General features: G+C 42.1%; 1 protein-coding gene across 4 annotated transcripts; it reads right to left on the bottom strand.

Annotated features, from left to right (window-relative positions):
- Positions 1 to 5,713: 5,713 nt before the first annotated feature.
- LOC121877081 lies at positions 5,714 to 13,580 on the bottom strand. Of its 4 annotated transcripts, none has more exons than XM_042382718.1 (7): positions 13,500 to 13,580; positions 12,318 to 12,433; positions 9,591 to 9,705; positions 9,142 to 9,212; positions 8,455 to 8,620; positions 6,851 to 7,086; positions 5,714 to 6,622 (listed from the first exon to the last, which is right to left on the bottom strand). In XM_042382718.1, the coding sequence occupies exons 2-7, from the start codon at positions 12,336 to 12,338 to the stop codon at positions 6,245 to 6,247; spliced, it is 987 nt and encodes a 328-aa protein (XP_042238652.1). In that variant the 5' UTR covers positions 12,339 to 12,433; positions 13,500 to 13,580; the 3' UTR covers positions 5,714 to 6,244. The 4 variants fall into 4 exon arrangements, with proteins under 4 accessions (XP_042238652.1, XP_042238655.1, XP_042238653.1 ...); XM_042382721.1 differs by having other exon boundaries at positions 13,458 to 13,542; XM_042382719.1 differs by having other exon boundaries at positions 13,446 to 13,532.
- Between the last annotated feature and the right edge of the window lie 1,938 nt (positions 13,581 to 15,518).

The raw sequence follows: 15,518 nt of genomic DNA, 5'->3' as shown, positions 1-15,518 counted from the left end.
TAAATGTTAACGCTGCCTCAATTACAACTTCCAAAATTAAAGTTTTCCGCCCACGAGAGGCAGTCGAACCCATCACCCGGCTTAACTCCCACCCTGGCGAAGGAGAGGAGGAGAAAATGTTCTTAACTCCCACCCTGGCGAAGGAGAGTGGGAGAAAACACTGATAAAGAGGGATATCTACGTGAACCATTCTCCCCCACACGCCCACACACGTCCCCACACACCCACCACACGCTCATTTACGCCCACCACACGTCCCCACACACCCACACCACACGCCCACCACACGTCCCCTAACCCACACCACACGCCCACCACAATGCCCCCCCCCCTAACCCACAATCACAATGCCCACCACACGTCCCCCCTAACCCACACCACACACGCCCTCCACCACACGTCCCCCAACCACACCACACGCCCACCACGTCCCCCCCAACCCACACCACACGCCCACCAGTCACGTCCCCAACCCACACCACACGCCCACCACACGTCCTCACACACCCACACCACACTCCACACACGTCCTGCAACCACACCACACCCTGTCAATGTCCCCCCAACCCACACACCACACGTCCCCCCAACTCCATTAAAAACCACACGCCTGACACACGTGTCCCCACCCACACCCACACGCCCACCACACGTCCCCCCAACCCACACCACACGCCCACCACACGTCCCCCAACCCACACCACACTCCCACACACGTCCCCCCCTAACCCACACCACACGCCCACCACACGTCCCCCTAACCCACACCTCACACTTCCACCACACGTCCTCTAACCCACACCACACGCCCACCACACGTCCCCTAACCCACACCACACTTCCACCACACGTCCCCTACACACACCACACACGCCCACCACATCGTCCCCTCAACCCACACCCACACGCCCACCACATCGTCCCCTGGGTTCCACACCACACGCCCACCACACGCAACCCCCTAACCCACACCACACGCCCACCACACGTCCCCCTAACCCACACCACACGCCCACCACACCAAAAGCCAAAAGAAATTCAAAAGAAAAATTCAACTTATACAGTGTGTTACAAATCAGCGAGAGAGAGAGAGAGAGAGAGAGAGAGAGAGAGAGAGAGAGAGAGAGTTTTGATGGCGTGTGTTGTAGAGTGGGAAGATTAGAGTTCGTTTAGGAATAAAGTGTGGTGAAACGAGGGTGAAATTCAGGGGGGGGGAAGGAGGAAAAAAGTGAGGTGTTGGGCAGAAACTGGTTAGTGCTGTGGGGGAGAAACACATACATACATACATACATACATACATACATACATACATACATACTGTAGTGTACATACATACATACATACATACATACATACATACCTAACATACATACATACATACATACAGTACCTTAAATTTACTCACATTAGAAATTAATTAAATAACTGATACGATTACAACAGAGGTTTTCATCGTGGGTTTCAAGTGTGGGTTCTCTATCTTAGGTTTTCTAGCGTTGGTTTCTAGTGTGGTTTCTAGCGTGGATTTCTAGTGTGGGTTTCTAGCATGGGTTTTATAGCGTGCGTTTCTAGCATGGGTTTCTAGGGAGTGTTTTCTAGCGTGGGTTTTCTAGTGTGGGTTCTCTATCGTGGCTTTTCTAGTATGGCTTTCTAGTGTGGTTTCTCGAGTAGGTTTCTAGCATGGGTTTTATAACGTGGGTTTCTAGCATGGGTTTCTAGGGAGTGTTTTCTAGCGTGGGTTTTCTAGCGTGGATTTTCTAGTGTGGGTTCTCCATCGTGGCTTTTTTAGTGTGGGTTTCTAGCATGGGTTTTCTATCGTGGGTTTACAGCGTGGGCTTCATCACCTCTCAGGTTAATTAGTACTTAATCAAGGGTTTAATCTGTCCCTAAACTACCTGTAATTAAATTAGGATCAGGTGAGATTATATCGTCAACCCAACCAGCTCCTTCAAAGTGTGTGTGTGTGTGTGTGTGTGTGTGCGTGTGTAAGTGCAGTCACACACACACACACACACACACACTTGTACAGGTATGTCAAGGTAAATTAGGTGTTCGTGCTAATTACTGATACAGGAGACCTTTAACTGCCCTGCTAGTAAGATGAGGGAAGGAAGGAAGGAGGAAGGTGAAGGAGGGTGATGGAGCGGCAAACTAAGGCATTGTTATTGGGTAGAAGGAAGGGGGGGAGGAGGAGGGAGGGGGGAGAATGAAGGAAGACGATAAAGTGGGGATAATGAAAGAAGGAGTTTAGGAGAGTGGAATTAAGAGGGAGAGAGAGAAATGGAGATAAGCAGAGAGATAGAGACCAAGAGAACGAGATCAAGACAGAGGAAGAAAGATATAAAGGGTATGAAGAGAGAGAGAGAAGATAGAGAGAGAGAGAGAGAGAGAGAGAGAGAGAGAGATTGAAGTGAATGAGCTGAGAGAAATGAGATTTGAATGATTGATTTTGGGGGTAGGAATGTGGGGGTTTCTCTTCATTATTTGTGGGGGTAGGGGGGAGGGTGGGGGTATGTGGGTGGAGGGAGGGAGAGGGGTTAGGAGAAGTAGGTGGGGGAAGAGGTGTTGGTGAGAACTAGGATGAGAAGGTGGAGGTTAAGTTCATCATCATCATCATCATCATCATCATCATCATCATCATCATCATCATCATTATTGTTATTATTATTATTATTATTCTCATTTACCACAGATTCCTAACTTTTCCTCCCCACTCTCTCTCTTTCTCCTCCATTTGCCTTCATTTGTGCATGGAGGGGAAGCAGAGGGAAACAAACAGAGGGAGAGAAAAAACACACACAACAAACACTGTGTTTTACGAGCAAACACACATACACAAAGTGAATAGCCAATGACAGACAAACTTGGATGTACACCATATCAAAGTTGGCCTCTCTCTCTCTCTCTCTCTCTCTCTCTCTCTCTCTCTCTCTCTCTCTCTCTCTCTCTCTCTCTCTCTCTCTCTCACCTTTTACCTCGCTAGTTCTCCACCTCTTCATTAATCACTTCAACAACTCCATTTCCTAATTCCTTAAGTGTGAAAAAGCTCATCGCCACGCCATCTATTGACAGCTTAATGAACTCTCCAGTGTTTCACCCAATAAAACAACGGTACGGAGATATTCAGCCAATTAGAGAACACGACAGGTACAATTAGCCAATAAGAGAATCGGAGAGGTGCATTCAACCAATGAGACAACAGCGCGGCAACACGGAAACTTTACCTATAAACAACGGAATTATTTGCTCACTTAAGGCGCCAACAAAAGTCTTCATTTCACTGTATTATGGATAATTAAAGTCATTTAAATATGTCAGGTTTATTCCTCTATCGTGTACTTTAAAACTGACACGACCATTACAGTCAGGAAGAGGAGGAGGAGGAAGACCAGGAGGAAGAGGAGGAAGAGGTGGTGGTGAAAAAGGTCACAGGCTCCTGAAAAGAAAATTTTCAACGTGATACGAAATTTTCCTCACCGTCACTTGAGGATGAGACGACCCAAGGAGTGTGTGTGTGTGTGTGTGTTGTGGTGACGTAACTCAACACAAGACGATGGTGGAGTTAACTCAAGACGTGTATAGTGTCGATAACAGGCAGTGGGGTGAGACGTGCTCTGACTGAGGTTAGTATTATTATTATTATTATTATTATTATTATTATTATTATTATTATTATTATTGTTATTATTATTTTTATTTTTATTTTATTATTATTATTATTATTATTATTATTAAATACGTTTATGACTTTATTAATATTACTGGTGTTCTTGATACTGAAATAAGTTCCTAAAGTTTTAATTAATTATCGTAACTATTATTCATATTACTGTTATTAAGTACATCAGTATTCACGGCTTACAGTAATACATTTCTAGCGTCCATTTAAGGTAGAGTTTGAAGCCTGTTATACACATTACTTAACATAGCCGTAAATACCTCGCGAATAGTCAACGCTTTTAGGAGTCAAATTCAGTGAAAACTCGTTAAAAAGTTATATTAAATCATCCTTATATAACAGAGGTTTAAGGGTCAATTTGGAGAAGCATTCACAACGTTTGGGGTACCTTATGTGTTACTGAGTACCTCCTCACCCCCCACTAACCCCTCTACCCCCCCCTCCTCAACCACCATGTAATGAGTAGTTTGGTTGTTGTTTGTTTCGTCGCTCTAGCCACTGATGACGTCACCTTTAATAACAATACAGACGACTCCTTCAGGTAGGTGTTCTCTCCGTCTCCGAGTTAGAGGTGTTCTTTACCGACCAATAGATGGCGTTGAAGTGCGTCTTTCTCGTTGACTTCAGCTGTTGTTTATCGTCAGTTTTCAGTATTTGGTGCAACAACGGTTCAACTAAGTGTATAACTACTTGGTTCGTTTGTTAATAGATGGCGTATGTCTTGTATGAATATAAGTTTTCGTTATATTCCCGCCACCTGAAACGAGACATGACCCGAGGCAGTGGTTCATGCAGAAGACAGTGATCCACCTCCCCCCCCCTACACCCCTACGTCAGGTTACACTGTTACCAGAACTGAACTGCTTCCAGTTATAAGACCTCTCACCCAGGGGGGGCCCGTTTCTTTAATGAGTGACTGTACATACCTCGACTTTGTTCTATAGCAATACTCGACGTTATAGGGATTTGGTTAATGGTTTATCAATATAATGTCCAGAGCTTGATAGTCGAATACGCACTACCATCTTGATCTGCCTTGTGGTTATCCAGTCTCCTCTCGAAGGTTAACTTGTTCAGAAACCCTACTGAATATAAGACTCACTCTCTCTCTCTCTCTCTCTCTCTCTCTCTCTCTCTCGCTCTCTCTCTCTGTCTCTCTCTCTCTCTCTCTCTCTCCAACCTGCACAGACAAGCTGCTCCACATTTTACTTTTACTTTTATCCTCTTCGCCACTGATCGGCTCGTTAACCGCTTGGGAGATCGGTCACGTCTCTGTTACGCACTGTTGGCAAGTACTGGGCATGCACCGGCTCCTGAATGTACAGTGTACCTGAACCTGCTCCAGTGTTGGTCAAGTCTGGTCTTGAAAGAGCTAACACTCGGTGCCGTCACAACACTTTCTGGTAGATTGTTCCAAGAGTTCACAACTCTCTCCGAAAAAGTTTGCCCTCATAGTTTTCTGGACTTGTGGCTTCTTCAACCTTGAGCTGCGACCCCTTGTGGGGTTTTGTTTCATTTTGGTGTATGGTGACGTCTTGAACACCTTACGATATATATTCATCCATTAATATCCTCGAATATTCCACTACCTTAGTACGTAGGGTAACAGACAGTACTGTACAGGTATACAATCAATGACAAATAGTATGTGGATTTACCCTAGTATTGGTTAGGTTAGGTTAGGAATTCTGTGAAATATACATATCTTAACTTCTATCGTCTCCTATGTAGTAAAAATAGTCCCTCGGCAGACAGCATGGAAACTGCGGGCCTAGTCCCATGCCACTACCAGCAAGAGACATTACATAATTGATGAAGTTACCCTGGAAGTTAGATCCATTTTCTTTAATAAAGTCCAGACTAGCGAATACAGCGGTAACTTCTTTATTTTTGATACGACAGGAGCGGCGTGAAAATATATATACATATCACTTTTTTCCCTTCGCTACTATTGTATTCTCTCTCTCTCTTTTACGCTTTCCTGAGATTTGTGTTGTGGTTTTAAACAGTTTTAGGAGGGGCTAAAACAAAGAAGGGACTTAAGATAATCATTTTATTTTTGTGCATGATTTCTGTCTAAACGTTTTAATAAATGGCTTAGCTGTTTGTTAGGTGGGGAAGAGGGGAGGAAGTATATAGAGAAAAAATAATCATTCCTGAGAGACGAGACAGACACGTTTGTATAGAGAAACTGTATAAAGGAAAGATTGGTAACTTATAAGGGGGGGGAAAGAGAGGAAACTTGTACTGTATATGGCACATATGGGTGGGGGTATTACTGTAGGTAGAAAATTACAATGAAAATTAATCACTATAGGAAGAATCTGACGGAGGAAAATGTCATTGTACGGAGGAGATGTCATGGGATTTATTTGACCGCGGAAAATGGAGAATGAAAACACAAGACAATAAGCAGGTACAGGTGAGAGTAGGGGGCAGCTGAGCGATGTTTTTTACACCTGAATAAAAACTATTACTTTTGGGTTCAGGACGTTAAGATCACTCCTGAGGTTACGTATCCTTAGGGTGGTCTCTCCTACAGGACAAGATATTGAAAAGTTAGTTTTATGAAGCTGGGGACTCGTGGAGGTCATCTTCAGGGACCGGGGTCTCGTGGGGGTCATCTTGAGGGACCGGGGACTCGTGGAGGTCATGTTGAGGGACCGGGGACTCGCGGAGGTCATCTTCAGGGACCGGGGACTCGGGCACGATATCCTGAGGTGGCAGTGCCTGTAGGGGGTCCTGCTGTTGGGGTATGGCCTCGGGGTCGAACCTCCTGTAGCCACTGAAGAGGAACCCGAAGGCAGGAGAGTTGGGGACGTCGACGAGGCCCGGTGGACGGTGGGTGTAGAAGGACCCATGACCGTGTGGCGGACGGGACACCCCGTTCTCCACCCCGAAGGCTCGACGAGGGAGGAACGGCACGAAGTAACCCTCAGGAACCTTAAGAGAGAGAAAGGGAGATTAATAACAAAAAAAATAAGATGTGAGAGAGCAATGAGAGACAGGCGAGAGAACAGTGAGAGACAGGTGAGAGAACAGTGAGAGACAGGTGAGAGAACAGTGAGAGACAGGCGAGAGAACAGTGAGAGACAGGTGAGAGAACAGTGAGAGACAGGTGAGAGAACAGTGAGAGACAGGCGAGAGAACAGTGAGAGACAAGTTACTCACGTCGAAGGGTAAGATGGCGGGTCCGAGATGAGGCTCTAAGGTGAACTCGGCCATCTGTTGGTGCGCCGCCTCGACCATTTGACCCGCTATCTGGCCAAGTTCCGGTCCCAAATGGCCCTCTACTTGGCCTTGATCCTGTAGAGGTTCATCTAGAGGACCTTGACTCCCCTTCTTCCTCCCTCCAGCTGTCTTACGAACCATCTGCATCGCCATGGTGTTCTCTGCTCCGTCCACCACTGTAACGTTCGAGTTTTCATTTATTTTATTTTAATCGTCTTTTGTCTTGTGTTTATTTACAATATTGTCAAGCTTAAATGTCGGGAATTCTCTGTAGGAAATCTAAACTTTGTTACAATCCGTGTTAGCGTGTTTACAGTATTATAATGTGTTAATATCAAGGATTATTCACTAGCAAGTACTTTTTTCTTCTTTTTTTTTTACAATCCGTTGTTTTGTTGTGGCAAGCATAATGAAGTGTAACTATCAGGTAGTTTCCAAAAGCAAGAGTGACATTGTTTTATTTACGTCGTGTTTACATCTTTATTATTCGTAAGCGTAAACATTCCAAACTTACTACAGGTGACTTAACATATTTTACACCATTCATTATTCCATACATTATTCTACACCGGACACCATTGTTACTTTTATTACAGCTATTACATGAAAGTTACTGTATCAATACCTGTATATAAATCTTATCTTCACGTGATTAAATTTCTCCTAATTACTTTTAACCTTAAAGAATATACAACAAAACAATAACAACTCTTAATAATACAACTATACATTAACATTACAATATATATCTTTTATAATATATCACTCTAAATGCTATATCAATCTTCAAAACAAGACAGTAATACAAAGAACGAAACCCGACGAATTGTTTGTCATCTCCTCGGCCAGAGCAGATACGGAGAGGGACTTGTAGATCTGTGTGGAGACGGAGTGGTGAAAGCCAGAACAATGTTTAACCTTTTAAGTTGACCCTGGACAAGTTCACTTAGAATAACAGAGGACACACCTAGCATACCTCAGCCTTCCTCCTTCCCTGCCTGCCTCCCTCCCTCCCTCTCTTCCTCCTTCCCTGCCTGCCTGCCTCCCTCCCTCTCTTCCTCCTTCCTTCCCTGCTTGCCTCCCTTCCTCCTTTCTTGCCTCACCCCCTTGCTCCCTCCCGCCTTCCCTACCTCCTTCCGTCCCCCTCCTTCCCTACCTGACGAGGACACTGTGGGGGGAGGAAGGGGTAGTCGCGAGGTCAACAAGATATACTTGGGTTAATACCACACCTTTATGATACAGCCACCTCGTGGATATTATTACTGTACCTGTATTTGGTCACCTGAAACTGTATTGGTGTTACTGTATGTACGTAAGTCTCTATCATACAGTCAATACATGGGATTTATTATTGTATCTGGACCACATACCTAAACCTGTTTTTGTTCACCTGTAGACGTGACTGAACAATATTTCCCACTTTGTTCTTTTGTTCTATTCGGCTGAACTGTAATGAAGGATAACTTAATGACGACTGACGACATTACTGACACCCTAGTGACGATTGACGACTTTCTGAACACTACTGACGACTGAAAACTTACTGAGTGACTTCAGGAGAGCCATCACAGTCCGCTGGTCGCCGTTGACTGAGTCGCCAAGGGTGGTCAGCAGCATGTCGACCCCGGGTTCACCCGAAGTCACCCGGAACTGACGAGAGGAACCAGTTGAGGTCCCCCGGAAGTCACGGCCCAGGTCATGTGAGGTCACCTGGAAATTTTAGGAACTGTTATTTTTTTCTTGATTTTTGGGATCACCTGAAGATTAGACACCCCAATTGATTTCACTTGACCAGATACCCTTGACGCTAACCAAACCTAACCTAATATAACACGTACCTAACCTAACCTAACTTAACCTAACCTAGCCTATTCCCCCAGATATCGATAGGGTGTTTAATCATCAGGTGAAATAAGGTCATACGATTTTGCCTCATGTCCAATAAAATTTGAAAATAGATTAGTTGTCCACTGCTTAGGAAGAAACTTGGGTGGTTGGCATGGCTGCTAGGGGAGTAATTGCTAGGAACATAGTTGCTAGGAGAGTGATTGCTAGGAACATGGTTGCTAGGAACATGGCTGCTGGGGGAGTGATTGCTAGGAACATGGTAGCTAGGAAAGTAATTGCTAGGAGTGTAATTGCTAGGAACATGATTGCTACAGTAGGAGAGTGATTAATAGTACAAAGGTACATTACTAGAACCTGGATCTTGAGCTAGGAATACCACCCACCTGCTGCTGGGATATGCTATGACCAGTGCTAGGAGAAAATAACTGCGCCGCAAACCCCTCTATACCATCATCTGTAAAACGTGTTAAAGACGTGGATAAGAAAGATTTCGTCAAAACTCTCTCAAATCAGTCACTCAGGATTCGTATTCATAGAGCTGACTGACGCAAACTAATGACACTGTACCATACATATAGGACACTGTATCACCATTACTTAAACATCACCATCATCACTTCTCGTCACCATCGCTGAATGAAACCCAGAGACAGATAGACAGACACACACACATACAAACACATACTGTATAGATAGACAGACAGATTAACAAACACAGACAGACTAATAGACAGACAGAGACAGATTAACAAACACAGACAGACAAACAGGTAAACAAACAAACTAACATATACACTGACAGACAGACAGGTACACAGACAGACTGACACACCTGAAAGAAAGCTAGGATCAGCGGTAGTGGTCTGTGTATCGTCGTGTAGTTGCCTCCTGACGGACATCTGTGTGGCGGGAGACGCTACCGCCGTCACCACCACCACCACCATTACCTGTAGTGAGGACAGGTAGAATGTTAGGGTGGGCAGGTAGAATGTTAGGGTGGGCAGGTAGAATGTTAGGGTGGGCAGGTAGAATGTTAGTGGACAGTGTAGGTTAGGGTGGGCAGCAGGTAGAATGTTAGGGTGGGCAGGTAGAATGTTAGGGTGGGCAGGTAGAATGTTAGGGTGGGCAGGTAGAATGTCAGGGTGGGCAGGTAGAATGTTAGGGTGGGCAGGTAGAATGTCAGGGTGGGCAGGTAGAATGTTAGGGTGGGCAGGTAGAATGTTAGGGTGGGCAGGTAGAATGCTACGGTGGGCAGGTAGAATGTTAGGGTGGACAGGTAGGTTAGGATTAGGCTAGCATAATCTAATTTAACCTAACTAAATATAACCTAACCCAAGTAACGTTAAAATATTTAATCATCAGGAGAAATAATCTAGGGTGCTTAATCTTCAACTAATCTTTAATCAAACTACAAACATTATCTAAACATTAAAACAAAACAAAAACAGAAGAGAAAAAAATTTAAACCTAATCTCATAATATTCGTTAATAAACCATAATTAAACCATGTTGAATACCTTGAATTTCCCGTAATAAAACAAAAATACGAGTTTAGGTAAAAAATACATTCATCCAGTCTTTTGTTGGAAATTCACACACACACACGAAGGAGTAAAAACAGCGACTTTGATAGAGAAATAATGTTTGGGGGGGGGGTGTAATTTAACTGCTGTATAATAACTCACAAAGGCTTGAGTTACCTTATAATTATTCATAAGTGCGGCCAGAAAGTATGCAGGTAGGTTTTAAATTATTTGTACCTGGATAAATTTTTAGTTGTGACTGAGGTAACAAGTGAGAGTAGATTAATACTGAGAGTTTTTTTTGTTGGGTAGGATAGGGTAGGGTAGGATAGGGTTGGGTAGGATAGGGTTGGGTAGGATAGGGTATTGTAGATTAGGGTAGGGTTGGGTAGGATAGGGTATTGTAGAGTAGGGTAGGGTTGGGTAGGATAGGGTATTGTAGGGTAGGGTAGGGTATTGCAGGTATTAGAGGGTGGGGTAGGGTTGGGTAGGGTTGGGTAGGGAGTAGGATAGGGGTTGGGTAGGGTAGGGAGTAGGATAGGGGTAGGGTAGGGTAGAGTTGGGTGGGTGGGGGTAGGATAGGGTTGGGTAGGGTAGGGTTGGGCAGGGTTGGGTAGGGCAGGGTAGGGTAGGGTATTGCAGAGTAGGGTAGGGTAAAATAGGGTAGGGTACATTAGGTTTGGGTAGGTCAAGTTAAAATAATGTTAAGTTAGGTTAGTCAACGCTAAATAGGGTGTTTACATAGTCCCTTGATGTTAATATTTACAAACATTCCTTCAGGGAGCCACACACTCAAAACATTACAGCATACACAGTCCATTATTTCTGTACATAACTTTTACTCTTCATTCTCTATATTCTGAATTCGACTATAACACCTCAGGTTACCTCAGGTTAGGTTAGGTTAGGTTAGGTCAGGTTAGGTTAGGTTAGGAATGTCTTCAAGAAAATATAAACACAAACATCAAAGGGCCTTATAAACACCATTTGAATAGGCCTTTACCGTAAAATATATATATATACTCAAACAAGGTCAATCGTATCTAGTTTACAGATTTTTATAACCTGTTTTAACTAATTAGTACTATCAGTTGTAGATGTGAAAAGAGACTTGTGGTTTGTTTCTACTGTAAGCGTAAGGACTCATTGCCTCTAGAACATAATATGTAAACAAGAATCACATGTTTACCTCGCTGATGCTCTCCCCTGCCAAGCGTAAGATTCATACTCACCCGAACTGATTTACCCGGATTTAACAACCGAGTGAATGCATAACCTCCGACCCCCCTTGCACTTAGCTAGGACGAAACATATTTAAACATTAATTGAACCTAAGTGAAGCAAATTAAGCTTCCTATATATAGTTAATAACGTCATAACACTTGCATCAGACGAAAGAGAATTTGGCCAAAACATCATAAGATAGAATGTGTTTGAAGTAAATAATCGTGTAAGCTATACTGAACACACTACAGCCTGGATAGATCAAGGTTGTCACGCTCCACCGCCAGAGACGTGAGTGTATGCGGTGTGTACAGCCGCTACATCACCTGCTCTTACCAACACCAGACGTCATCCACAAAACATAAATTCTCACATCTGATAACATCCCTCTATATAAACTTCAACACCTAGTAGCAGTAGTAGTAGTAGGAGTAGCGTTAGTAGTAGTAGTAGTAGTAGTAGTTTGTGGAAATCAGTTTAGTTGAATACCCAAGTTACAGGTAATTTAGAAAACGTGGTTATATATATTCAAGAGTTAAAGTTCTCTTTGGTTAAGAAAAAGATGAATATTTAAAGCTAATGTTTACTACCAACTGAGTAATTAATAGTTATCTAAAAAGAGAGATTAAATGTATGAATTAACTTATATACGTTACATTTTTTTCATCTCATTAATTAAAAAAGATTAATTCATTAATTCTTTATGATGTATTGAAATTAATTCCCTTTATCACTATTTATTATTTTACTTATATATTTTTCACTCCTTTTTCTTTCATTCTTGTTTACTTATGCATTTATTGACCACTTACCCATCTGTTAAGTAAACGCATCTTCCTTCTGCTGGTGAACGATGGCAACTTTATTTACATAAGTTACCGCTTGAGGGATGACCTAGAGTTGGTTGGTGCTTGAGCAGTTGTGTTTCCTGGAATTAAGAGATTATCAGTATCACTACACTATATCACTTTATTTACACTACTTCACCACATTACTGTATTATGACTGTATTTCTAGGTCACTATTCCTGTATCACTGCATTCCCGTATCATTGTATTCTTGTATCACTGTATTCTTGTATCACTGTATCACTGTATTTCTGTATCATTGTATAAACACTGCATTACCACATCACTGTATTAGCACTGTAACCACTTTACCACCACTGCACCCTCACTGTACCACCACTGTACCACCACTGCACCCCCACTGTACCCCCACTACACCCCCACTGTACCCCTATTGTATCACCACTGTACCACAACTGTACCCCCACAGTACCCCCACTTTATCACCACTGTACCACCACTGTACCCCCACTTTATCACCACTGTACCACCACTGTATCATCACTGTACCCCTACTGTAACCCCACTGTACCTCCACTATCCACACTGTATCACCCCTGTACCCTCACTATCACCACTGTACCATCACTGTACCATCACTGTACCTCCACTGTACCACCACTCAAAACGGGTTTAAAGTATCCCTAAAAATCCCTCACCAACTGTATTGATTCAAAGCTTCGATACCTGGTTCATTTAGCGACCTTAGAAACATACCCTTTAAATAACCTAAAACACCTCTTTAAACCTTTAATACCAGTCCTTTTTTTTACCATTTTAAGATCTATCATTTAAGGCCTAATTGGTCATTTAAAGGACTGCCCTAAATCGTTTTGAGGGGGCTTTAGGAATCGAGTGAGTGAGGGATTCGAATGGACTCGGTGAAGCTTCGTTGGGTTCGGATGAGTCCGGTATCGATTGCGAGTTGGCAAGGGTTGGAACCTGTGAGAAAGCGAAAAAGAGAGAGAGAGAGAGTAAACAGACTTAACACCGATTTACTAAACTATAACACTGATTTAACAATGACTCAAATAAATTAACATTGACTTCATACAGCACTAAATTAACACAACTTAACACCGACTCAGAGACCTTAACACTGACTTATCACAACTTAACACTGCCTTAACACAGCTTAACACTGACTTAACACAAGACGGAGGGACACTTCCGTCTGGGAACACTAAAGTGAGAGAACTGAGGGTCTACAAGTGAGGTAAGTGAGAGACAACACCTTACTATCCTTGAAATCCCTCACCTCGTGTCTTCCTCAGTGTGTGTGTGTGTGTCCAAACTCACCGTGTTATTCTCTCTCTCTCTCTCTCTCTCTCTCTCTCTCTCTCTCTCTTTCTCATCTGTTATCTACCATATATAAAGACAAACAACCAAGCAAACAGACAAACACCCAAACAAACAGACAGACAGACAGAAACAAAAAAACGAAGTGAATGATAGATGAAGAAAGAGAGAAAAAAAGAAATGTTCCGTAACGTAGCATTGAATGTGATGACTCATAAAAAATAAAAAAATAAAATAAATTGCTTCCATCTGACCAAACAGGAAGTAGCCTTGATATATATATATATATATATATATATATATATATATATATATATATATATATATATATATATATATATATATATATATATATATATATATATATATATATATATATATATATATATATAATTTCTTCAGTTTTTTTCGTTCATGTGTTTTAATATTTTTTTTTTATAAAAGTTTATTTTTGGTAGTCATACGAGGTGGAAAAAAATTGAGATTTTTTTTAAGATGTATTTTTTCTGGTTTAATTTCAGCTAATTCAATCTAACCTAACCTAATCTAATCTAACTTAATCTAAGATCACGTAATCTAACATAATGTAGTCAAACTTACTGGGATTAATGGCATTCGATTTTTATTTTATATATTCTAGAGGGGAAAACTTTTACACGAAAGACATTGAAAGAGAGAGAGAGAGAGAGAGAGAGAGAGAGAGAGAGAGAGAGAGAGAGAGAGAGACCACCAACTTCCGCTTCACCTTGACTAGTTTTTTTCTTTCCACCGATAACATTTTCTTTTTCTCCAGGAAGTAAGTCGACACTAGTGAGGGAACTGATGCATTTAGCGCCTCATTAAACTAACAAAAACTACTCACAAGAATCGCTCATAAGAATCACTCATAAGAATCACTCACAAGTAGATAATAACAATTTAGTGGATAGTTAAATGAGTGAAATAGATCGAATTTTACCTACTGAACGAGACGGCGGGTTGGTGGGGATGTTGTATTGAATGGTAAACAACGGTGGTGATGGGATGTTTCAGTAGCTAGTGAGAGGTTATAATGGGGTAGAGGCACCAGGTATTGATGTTTAATTGATTGGGATTAGTATAATGTATTTACTTCTGGATTAGGCGAGCGGGAAGGGGATTAGAATGGATTGGTTAAAGGTGTTTTGAACTTTTGATGATATGATTATTGGAACTTTTGCTCTTACTGTCTTTATTTTGGTTTTTTATATAATTTTTTTCTTGCGTAGGGATATACTTTATATAGTCCTTGATAACTATATAATTTTAAATATTAACTTTCTGACCTTATTTGAAGAGTCATGTTCTCAAATTCGATAGTATTATTTACAAATTTGTTTATTTGTACACTATTTATTATTTATATGTGTATCTTCTCTTTATGTCTGTATTGAAACACCTATATTATTATCGTTTTCCTACAGTATCTGTCAAAAATAATATAATCCCACCGATGAGTAATATTATCATAGTATCCCCGTTTAAACATAATTAACGTTTTCTGTAATGTTTGATACCTTATAACAGAAAACGTAACTTTACTTCCTATTTCGGTGTGTCAAGTGGACGTCCGCTTTCGTGCCCTACATTTCTGGGTCCGCGTTTTTTATGCCAACTTACTGTCGCTACTTCGTTCATTCATACTTTTACACCTGTGATTACACTACTTAAGATAATAGAGCAATCTTCTGTGTTCATTCTCTCGTTGCGCGAGTCAGAGGAGAGGAAGTGGGTTAGAGGTCGATGATGAATGAGGCAGTGAAGGGCAGAGTCGACTCCGCTGATCTTAGAGGTGTACGTACCACACTCCTGCCCATAGTCGACCCCCACCCCCACTACCACACCCCT

Source organism: Homarus americanus, unplaced genomic scaffold (genome assembly GCF_018991925.1).
Source record: "Homarus americanus isolate GMGI-L3 unplaced genomic scaffold, GMGI_Hamer_2.0 scaffold19244, whole genome shotgun sequence".
NCBI lineage: Eukaryota > Metazoa > Arthropoda > Malacostraca > Decapoda > Nephropidae > Homarus > Homarus americanus.
This window is presented reverse-complemented; position numbering and strand designations above follow the sequence as displayed.

Excerpts from the sequence above, each read along its gene's own strand:
- LOC121877081 (XM_042382718.1), bottom strand. The coding sequence starts at position 12,338 with ATGCGTTTACTTAACAGATGG. Across the intron at positions 9,213-9,590 it reads TGATCCTAGCTTTCTTTCAG|ATGATGGTATAGAGGGGTTT; the intron begins GTGTGTCAGTCT and ends CACGTTTTACAG. Across the intron at positions 8,621-9,141 it reads ATAGCATATCCCAGCAGCAG|GTGACCTCACATGACCTGGG; the intron begins GTGGGTGGTATT and ends TAAAATTTCCAG.